The sequence below is a fragment of the Gambusia affinis genome, linkage group LG08 (genome assembly GCF_019740435.1).
Source record: "Gambusia affinis linkage group LG08, SWU_Gaff_1.0, whole genome shotgun sequence".
Lineage (NCBI taxonomy): Eukaryota > Metazoa > Chordata > Actinopteri > Cyprinodontiformes > Poeciliidae > Gambusia > Gambusia affinis.
This window is the reverse complement of record NC_057875.1, coordinates 3,188,960-3,199,706: the sequence shown is the minus strand read 5'-3', so window position 1 is coordinate 3,199,706 and position 10,747 is coordinate 3,188,960. Positions and strand designations below refer to the sequence as shown.

The following is a 10,747-nucleotide window of genomic DNA, read 5'->3' as shown; positions in this document are numbered from 1 at the left end:
GGGGGTTCAACAGTTCTTTGAATTTCCTTTAATACTTATGTTAAACCAAAATATTTACCTAGCTTACAATTCTCTAGTTCTGTTAAAAGAGCTCGTTCCTCTCCACTGTCGCCCCGTGCTTGTTCAGTTTGATCAGTTTCATCAATCATGGCTTACTTAAACCTTTTCACTGAGCTGAGTCTAATTTCTCTGGGAAAAGGTTTAGACTGGATTATTTGGATTAAATTATACATTTCACAAAATAAATTGGCCTTTTTTGTGGTTTTAGTGGATGAGATGTTTGCTGTAGTTTAGGGAAATAATAAAAAAGTGGAAAGTTTTAATGTTAATTGATGAAAGTTTCTGATTAAGTTTAATTGAAAAGTAATTCCCTCAAGGTAATATTTCCTTCCTTTTTATTTACAAGTCAGATCTGATTCTCAAAGTTAACTAAAACATCCTAAGTTTCAAAAATAGATTATTTCACAACTAATATTTTATTGTGAAACATTGAAGCCATAGTTCAATCTGACAGATTTATTAAACAGCAGACACTAGAGGGCGCTGTTGGTCTAGCTTTTGGCATTTAACGTCAGCTTTTAACAGCAGATGAAAAAATGCAATTTACTATAAAAACAAGCCATTTGGTGCTCTTATTTAGGAAAAACACATCCATATTTTAAGAAAACTTCAAATCTAAGTCAGGGACAAAAATAATAATCGAGACATCAAAGCAGCACAGACAACTTCCTGGATTATAAGATTTGATTGTTTAAACATTTCTTCATCTGCAGTTCAAAGCTACAGAGAAAATCTTTAGTAAAAGTTTTTGAAAACAGATCAGAACATTGAGGAGACATCAGGAGTTACTAAATCTTTATTCAAATCAAACAGCAGATAAAAACATTAAGGCAAACCAGCAGCGAGCTGCAACATGGAAACAAACAAGGCTCGATCTGTTCATAAAAAAATAGAAAATTATAAAGCCAGAGTCAAACATCAGAGTCGTTCTGTCAGTGTGCATGCATCATCTGTGATTTCATCTGTGAGTGAAGTGTTAAAGACGCCGTTTACTTGGTGCAACCATAAAATGCTGTTGTTGTTTTTGCTGATGTGTTGATTGGAGCAGCTTTCACAAATTAAGTCAACTCTGCAGCCGACGGTTACAGAAGCAAAAACCAAAATAGTTATTTTCCCATTTCTCATCTGATCGAGCGTCAGAGCGGAGCCGGGAGTTTCTTCCCCCAGAAAATTGACTTCATGCTCGGGTTCAGTCAGAAACGGACTCCCTCTGCTGCCAATAAAGCAATCACTTTAATGAAAACATCTGAAGCAGGATCAAAGACCAACTTTTATGTTTTATTTTCGGTCCCGACAACCTGATAAATGTGACTGAGCCGTAAACCCAGAGGTCACCACTGAAACAAGCATAATTTTTATTTGGTAAATGGAAGATCTTAAATTTTATTCACATTATTTTCAGTCTATTTTTATACTAAAACAACTTGTCCAATTCTACAATGTTCTGTGAACTGACGCAAAAAAGCTGGAAATAAAAGCTGAGATTCTCCCGTTTCATGATCAATAAAATGTTAACAGAAATTTTGAAGAGACACTGCAGCTGTCTGGAGATTTTATTTTGAAAGTCTGAGCTAGAACCCCTTTCCTGTTTTTCCTAAGAACCTCTCAGTTCCTGATTGAATCAATTTTAATCAGGAGTCACACAATACAGGAGAATCAGAGAAAATGCTGAGTCACTGGTTGCTATGGCGATTTCTGCCAGAGAGCAGAGACAAAAAATTTAAAACTCAAACAAATAGACGCTGTGGAAAAACTACAAGTTCTATCAAAAAATTGTGAAACCAGGAGCTCCAGAACCTTCTGGTAGACACGCATGTAAGAGTTTCTACTGTTTTATGTAGAAAATACAACAAGTTACTGAGACTGCAAGTTCCAGTTTAAAAAGACACATAATGAAGGTGGATTAGATTACGGGTGAGTGCTCTCTGCACTCTGAGCTGATCTGACAGAAAACTGCAAGTCTGACAGCAGCGGGAGACACACTGGGTGAAAATAGACAGAAATACCTACGTTTTGATGTATCGACTGTATCAACAGTCGATACATCAGTGAGTGTAAAATAAGACATTTCTGTCCTCTGTCTGGCATCACCACTGGTGTTTCAGTAGTAAAGAGTGGCCCAAATATTTGAGCTCAAAAAGGGGAGGGGCTAATATACGGATGTCCAAAAAGGGGGAGGGGCTTCTACTCATTTCACCAAAATCACATTATTTTTAATAGAGAACATCCTTTAGTTGTTTTTTTTGCCTTGTTTTTTTTTAGAAAATGTACATACTGTACTATACCATCACTGCCAACATCATATTAAATAAAATGATGCACATTTTGATGGATCTACCTAAATGTAGAAACATCTGTAAGCTTGTCATATGTCAGTATATGAAAAGATTGGTTGGTTTGTCGATTTTGGGTTGGTTGGTTAACATATTTAAGTGGGGCTGGTCTATTTGGCTTAAGGTGGTTGGGTGGAACTGGTTGGCTTTTTTATTTGGGTGAGGTTGGTTATTTAATAGATTTAGGTGGGGGTTCGTTTGGTTGGATGGGTGGTCTATTTGGTTGGTCAATTTGGGTGGGGTTGATTGATCGATGATTAGGTTAATGGATGAATTGATGAACCAACATTAGGATCTTATGTTTGTAATTTGAACTCATTTTTTTGTGAGTTGGACGGATATTTATAGTTGATTACTCCTCTGGATCCCAATGTGGTTTGTTTCTAGCAAAGAATGGATTAATCTAAAATCTTAAAAGTGAAAGACTAAGTCTGATCTAATCTAACAAACACCTGAATATAAATCATAACATCCAACTGGAGTTATTAGGATTTTTGGTTGTTCATGAAGATCAAGAGTTCAACTCAGTAAATATTCGTTAAATCTTGAATGTTAATATAGATTCCAAAATATTAGATGGAAACATCATAAAATTAGCAGATTTTTACTCCTTTGTGAGAATGTAGCCATTTTTTAAACATAATTTCACCTGGTTTGTGGGTTCCGACAAGAAAATCTCCCAACAAACCAAGAAAGAAACATAAAATAAAGCTGGTAACTGAATGCTTTCCTTTGTTATGTGTTGGTGTGAAGAGCTGCAGGTCCCAAGCAGCTCAGCATCTCTTCTGGAGAGCCCAACCTCCAGAAACCTGAACCACGACTAAACAAACACCTCAGGAGTCCAAAGACAAACCGATGGATGCAGGACATCCAGAAAGCTTTTACACCAACAACAAAGATTTTCTTTCTCTGAACACATCGTTTGTTCTGAAGCAGAAAAAAACCAGAAGCGCAGTGACACAAGAAAAAAAACGTTTGTCTCTGTTTCTAAACATCTGTCCATCATTTCTACATCTGCATATTTGCATTTACACGCCTGATTCTCCCCTGTTACTGGTTTCAGTGGGTTTGTCCGTCAGTCGGTCTTCTTGGCCCACGCCATGTCGTCGGATCGCGGTCTCTGGCCCGTCAGATGTTCAATCAGCCACTCCATCCGTCTCCAAAAGCCCAGCTGGTCCAATGGATAGTTGCACCACCCTGAAAACGGAAGGACATAGGAAAGATAAAAAAGGAGGGTAAGAGGATATTTAAATCATTTTTGGTAAAAGAGAAGAAGAGCTTTGGCTCTTTTGGACTGGCAGTTTCTCTTCACCAACATGGAGACTGGTTCTCTTTAACCCTCCTGTAAACTGCACCTTCCAGAAGGTGAAGGTAATTTTACATTTTGCACGTTTGCTAACTGAGCGCGCTTAGCTTCCATTGAATACATTTTTTCCAGATAAATTCTAAAGCGATAATTTATTTGGCTGTTTGGTAAGCTTTCAGTGGAATAAAGCTTGATCTCTGTGTCAAAGTTTCGGCTGCGAACTGTTAAGGACTCTTCAAGTAGTTCGCCGTTTGTATTCATGCTCTTATTTTGAAGTGGAGGAAGACAGTTGATACAGCAGTTCCATTTCCTGTCCGCAAATTTTCCTCTAACTTTATTTCAAACAAGAAAACACGAAACATGGAGAACAAGATATAAATATGGAATATTAAATTAAGGTTCAAGGGTTGTAGAGATTCTTTTGAATTGAAGTTAGTGCTAACCCTAAATACCGAGTTGGTGTAGAGCTTTAGTGTTAGCTGAACGTATATTTATGATTAGCATTCAGAGTTAGCCTAACTAACATTTTAGTTAGCAAAGGCCTCCACTGCTGACTGCCATCACCTAAACTTCAAATCACCTAATGCCTCCATTTTTAAATTTGAAGCCTCCTGTCTGACTCTCATTATCATGAGCAGAAAGATGGAGGGTCATCCCAGGAGAGGTCCTTAACCTCACACACACACACACACACACACACACACACACACACACACACACACACACACACACACACGCATGCACACCTTCTCACTTCCTGTGATGTTTACAGAAGTCCAGCAGCTGAATTTATCTTTCTGAGTTGAGCACATTCATGGATGTGTGGCTGCAGGCCAAAATACATTTACATGTACACATGTGGTAGCAGAGTCAACATGAACATCTAGAGTTATTACAGACAGAGTGAGGGTGCATCTACTGATTAAAACAGAAACCCTCAACTGGTTTAAATATGGTAAAGTATCACGAGGTTTTGTTTTATTTCCTGCATTTTCCATGTTTTCCCTCTTTTTATCCATCCAAATCCCTGCTTCCTCCCCCGTCGTCCTCCCCTGTCCTCCACCCTCCCCTCCGCTGCCTGTGAAGTCCTATTTGTTAGAACAGACAGCAGGTTAGCATTAAATATACATGGGGATTGTCAGCCGGTGGCGAACACAAAGGCAGCGAGGCGGGCCCCCAGAGGCCCCTGAGCCGGGCCCAGGCAGCCAGGCAGCGCGAGCAGGGTACCGCAGGGGACGACTCCGCCGTCCCCGACCGCCACCTCCTTCTTCCACACGCACAGGTTAGGAACCGGAGAGGGGGTCAGAGCGACCAGCGCGCACTAACAGATGCAGATGTACTGGAGCGCTCGCCGTGCCACCCCCGACAGCTCCGGCTCACATCTGGCGTCCGCTGGGGCGCAGGGTGACGCACGAGGCGAGCCGCCCCCTGAGGACGCCCCCCGCTCTCACCCAGATGCAGGCAGAATGCAGAGTGTGGATGTGTGACAGAGGCCTCGGGTCTCCAAAGACCTACATGCACACTAGCACAACATTTGCTTTTAGTTATTTATAAGCCTACACACACACACACACACACAGTCGCCATTTTATGTGAATATTCAGGGAAAGTTAAATTATTCTGGAATCACCATCTTCTGTTATAACCATCCAAAATGGCCGACTTTATGTGTCCTTAATAAGCTTTTAAAGGTGACCTTCTATGCCTCCTTGAACAGGTTAAGATAGGTCTGTGGCCTTTACAAAACATGTTCATCACATTTTACTTCACTAAATAATTCTTAGATAATAAGATTTTAGTTTGCTCTTCTCAGAATGAGCTGCTTTAGGGAGCTATGTCTCTTTAAATCCAAATAATCTGCTGCTGGCCACGCCCCCCAACTCAACATATAAACTCACATTTAAAAATGGCTGCAAACAGACGCACAATTATACAATCGTACAATTTTAAAAAGTAGAAGTGGAGCCACTTGTCTTTTCCAGCAGCCATTGTACAGCGCATACAGTGGTAAAACCAGCTGACCAAACATGTTGGAGGTCAGTTTGTGTTGCTTGGCAACGGCGCAGCACCTGCTGATTTGTGGCGTTGCATTCTGGAGGTTTTTGAATGGCTCATTTTCCACACACTCATTACCAAAAAATGGTTGGGTGTTTTTTTTTTAAAGCGCTTGGGTTGTTTTTGAAGCAGTAGAAACCAAAACAGAAGTACAAAAACGTAAACAAAATTTAATTTAGCATATTTCCCCTTTAACATCTGGTGAGCAGAGGTAGAGTATCCAAACATTGTGCACAAGTGAGAATAACAGTGTATCTTCTGAAAGCAAAGTATTGAGTAACTGATATTAAATGCTTATTTAATATTTACAAAGGATAAAGCAATGTGGAAATTTTAGTATTTTACCGGTCAAAACAAAAATCATTCATGTAAATAACATAACAAAATCAGGCAAAAGAAATAATTTTCTAAATCAGTTTCTTCCAATAAAAAACTGCAGGTGTGCATCTGTCTGGGGAATTTTTGGTTGAAACAAGTTTGCTCTTCATTCATTAAAGTTACAGGAAATTACCCCATTAAGGTGTAAAAAAAGCTGCTCGCGTACTGAGTAACTGATCAAAACTATTATTTAATATTTCAAAATGTTTACTTATTCTCCAGGCCTGAAAAGTACTTTAGTTTTCTACTTTTCAACACTAAAAGTTGTGCAAAAACCCTGATTCCAGAATATTCTAGAGCCAGAAAATGAGGTCCAAACTGGGTCATCTGGAAGGATCCCAGATAAAACAAAATGGCTGAAAACAAAGAGCCCAGGTGTTGCAATGGCCCAGTCAAAGTCCAGACCTCAGCCCTGTTTAGGCGGTGCGATGATGGCCGTACCTGTGGTGATGCAGTAGTACGTCTCATGCGGTGAAACATGGTGGATCCGGTGGTGTTTCCGTGGCAACACCAGGTGCCAGTCCTGCAGCAGAGTGACCCAGCGCGGGAGGCCAAAGTAGGAGTGGCTCCACTTATGGATCTGGTTGGTCAGCGTCACAAAAACCGCCAAGGCGAACACGTAGCAGTCCCAGGGGTAGGACGCCGCCAAAGCCTCTGAAACGAGAAGAATGAAAGAGTTAATGACTCATCAAGACAGAAACACGTTGAAAGTTTGTGATGCAAACACTTTAAAAACAGCAAGTCACTGAAAAACTAAAGAAATTAACCCCAGAAGTTACGTTTTTATTTTAATTTTACTGGGAATTCTAACCGTTTTAATGTCTTTCATGAGTGAGATCAACCTTTTGTTTCAGTTTTAGAAATTCAGGCAGCATTTATAAACGTTAAAGGGACATTACACATCTTTGACTCAGGGTTCTTTGGAAAAGTTATGAGTAGTTAGAGCGTTAGGCTGGGCAACAAATCAATAGTATACATCATTATAAACACATGATCCATATCGTGGATAATACGTCTGATAGGATTTCTAAAAATGTTACTGAACTCCAATACAGAACCACACAGCATTCTGGGAAATGAAGGCAGCGGTAAGGCGTTAGCCGCTCAACCTCTTATAGCGAGGTTGGTGGAATCAACAAGCTCACTCGCTCTTTGGTTACCTAGCAACTCTTTCACCTTTTGGTTACCTAGCAACAACCTGTCAGAGTAAGTTGAGCAACAAGCGGGCTGTGGTGCAAGGCATTCTGGGTAAAAAAACCCTGTTAATTTTAATACTTTTGTCTTGCAGCAACTGAAAACTTTAAGATTTTAAAATTTAAGGATTTTAATACAGACATGTTGTTGTACATCAGTTCAGATTAAAACTGATGCATTTTTGCATGCGTCACTATCGTGATGCGCCGTCCCGAGGCGGGGGCGACCCTCGGACGGGCCCCGCCTCGTCTCCGCCCTCCGGCCAGCCGACTCCAGCGCTTAGCAGTGACCTCTTCGGGAGCGGACCTCCCTTTTAAAGGCTTCAATCCTCCATATTTCCTCTCCTTTACACACATCTTTCCCATCCTGGGACAGTGTGTGTTTATCCATATTCTGATGCAGGTAAACTGCAGCTCAGCTGAGGGACGGTGAACAGCAGATAAGTGGTTTTCCGACTGTGACAAAGTGGCACCGAAACTGAATTTCACACAGTGAGTGCCGATGCAAAGCTGTGAACCGAAAGAAGGAGTCAGAAAAAACCCTCCAAATCCTTCTGAGTGAGAAACTGCTCAAATACGCTTTTATTTTACGGCTTGAGAGACAAAACGGGTTAAAATTAAAAAACTTTAACACGTACTAGATGGAAATTGTAAGAGTGCAGTTCTCACAAACTTCATTTACCCACTGGGTGCAGATGTAGCTCCTTAAAACAATGTACAACCCTTCAAAATAAATATTTATTTTAAAATAAGAGCTGCATATTCAGGCTAGGGTTACCTAGGCTATCTTCTAGCACTGCTAGAAACCAAGAAACAACCAATCAGAGCCTGGAGGAGGGGTATTAGCGCTGTCAATCACCCCTCAGTGTGGAGCTGCTCACACTTTCCCCTTTGCTATTTGCTACGCTGGATCACCACAGCATAGCTTGTCATGAATAAGGCCAGTTAGCATAGCCACCGACAAGGCGGCTTAAGTTTTCCTTTAATGGTAAGTTGTTTTTCTGCCATTGGAAACATTTAGCAACGGGTACATGGGATTAATTGACAGCGCTAAGAACCGCCTCCTGGTTCTTTTCGGTTGGTAGCATTAGTAGCTCTCATATTATACAATCAAAACATAGTGAGAGTTTTAACTAATATGTAAAAAAACAATTTCTTATAATAAATACACACCGCAGGTTTAAACTAAATCATGCTTTTTATAGCCAACTGTTAGACAAATTATTAATCAATTCATTCTTTTTGTCCCAGAAATACTCAAAGGAAGATATTGACTGCCAGTAATACTCCGCACAACCACCATCTTTCACTCTTTCTTCTGGTTTGAATGAAACTGAAAACAACGGGCAGCCTGATCTTCAAACTGAGCTCTGGAAGATAAAATCAGGAGTTTGTTGTTTTTTTTCTGCAGATTTAATTTTAAAAAGATAATCAGAACTTAACCAGGATCTTTGCACCAGATTTCTGTAACCGTTTGATCCAACAGACATGAACTCGCTAACCGTCTTCATGCCTCTCTGCTGAAACGACTTACATCCGTCCTCCTCACAACACGTCCTCTCTCCGTCTCTGCAGATATAAAAACTACAATCTCTTGACCTCGGTTCAGGAGCGGCCATGACAGCTGGAGATGTCAACTCTCCGAATCGTCCTGCGTCTCCGTCTTTGTGACACGGCAAGGCGTCGACATGACAGGTTTAGATGTCATCTAGCCGCTGCGCGACCCTCGGACGCCCCCGCCCCGTCTCCGCCCTCCGGCCGGCCGACTCCAGCGCTTAGCGGTGACCTCTTCAGGAGCGGACATGACAGGCGGACATGTCGCTGCGTCTGCGTCCCCGTTCGGTGACCCCTGACCCCCTGTGGGGGCGGGGCGGGCGCGTACGTCCCCTACAGGTGGACTTCAGCTGTCCTCTCATCCTTCATCGTCCTCACGATGAAGATCGGCCGTTTGTTTTTAGCTCCAGGTCACAAAATCCTCTTTGTTCACAAAAATCAGAAAACATATTTTCTGATTTTGATTATTTGACATAAAATGCAAGAAAATGTAAGTATTTAAAATAATTATTTATTGTAAATATTTTTAGTAATAATATAGAAAAATAGAAATTACAGTATAATTACGTTGCAAAAAATATTTATTAGCTTTTTTAGTATAGTTTAATATTTATACATTACTATTTTGTAGTTTAATATTAAATTCTTTTAATTATCAAAGAATAAAATGGCATAAAATAATTTGACTGGATTAGTTATTGTAAATAATTATAGTAATCATTTAGAAAAATTTTAAAATAGAAATTATATATAGAGCACAATAAGATTGGTAAACATATTTTTTATCCGTTACTTTTTATAGTTTAATGTTAACACAAATTTTTGATTAATTATTCAATTATGACATTAAAATACACTCAGCTTAAGCAGTAATATTTTAGGACTTTGATCATTTCTAGATAAAGTTACACAACAAATCATGAAACTGAGAATGTGAGCAACTTGATGTTGGACAAGGAAATTTACAACTTTCTGCTCATCAATAATCTCACGCATAATGAAACCGAACTGTAACCATGGAGACCAGATTGGATCAAATTTCAGACTGAGCCTCAGTTCTGGTGTAAATGCATTTATCAACTGATGGCTGCGTCCCGTCTGCTGCTGCTGCTGTTTGCTCGTTTTGCTCAGCCATCATGATTTCTATCTCAGAAACTCTCTTCCAGATGCTTGCAGCAGCTTAACCCCGCAGCGCCGAGCGTAGCGCCGCCTTTAACCCGGCTAACTGGTGTCACCGCCCCCGTCCTCCTCCCATCAGCGACCTTTGAGCTGCAGTTGAAGTGCAGACATGACAGGTGGAGATGTCACCTCCTCAATAAGCGCTCTGCCTGCTCCTCCCGCTGCTGCTCCTCCTCCAAGCCCTCCCTTCAGGGTCAGAGCACACGACTACCGCCGGAGCCACTTCCTGTTTGCCGCTCCGCTCTGACCCTGACAGTCTGGAGAATGTCTGACCTTCGGGAGTCCTCAGAGTCACTTCCGAATGCCGCGAAGTGCAGCTGGAAGCAGCGGCGGGAACGGAAGCGGTTCGTACCTGGTGTGCATGTGAGGAACCTGTAGGCCATGTGGGCGAGCGGCAGGATGGGGATCATGCAGTTGTCGCCGTTGGTTTCGATGAAGTCGTGCCGAGTGATGGCGGTCGGGTCGATGTGGTGCTCCCTGAACGGCCGGATGAAAGCCTGCAAAGAGAAAACCATTTTTGTGTTTCTCTTTTGCTTGGACATTAAATCTGCAGTAACTTTTATAAAATATATACTTTGTTTTAACCATCAGCATGTTAAGACTGAGTCTGTGAAAAGATCGATTCCTCCCTGAACTGAAGGAGTGCAAAAACAACCAATGAGAGTCAGGAGGCGGGTCTTAGCGCTGTC

General features: G+C 41.1%; 1 protein-coding gene across 1 annotated transcript in view; it reads right to left on the bottom strand.

The window, feature by feature from the left end:
- Window positions 1-838: 838 nt before the first annotated feature.
- Window positions 839-10,747, bottom strand: part of si:ch211-212o1.2 (uncharacterized protein LOC492735 homolog) — a 35,493-nt gene continuing 25,584 nt past the window's right edge. Inside the window, exons 4-6 of the mRNA XM_044125799.1 lie at window positions 10,411-10,555; window positions 6,574-6,786; window positions 839-3,590 (exon numbers count right to left, since the gene is read on the bottom strand). Of these exons, the coding sequence (XP_043981734.1) occupies window positions 3,469-3,590; window positions 6,574-6,786; window positions 10,411-10,555 (480 nt within the window). The 3' untranslated portion in view covers window positions 839-3,468. The remainder of the gene's footprint in view (window positions 3,591-6,573; window positions 6,787-10,410; window positions 10,556-10,747) is intronic.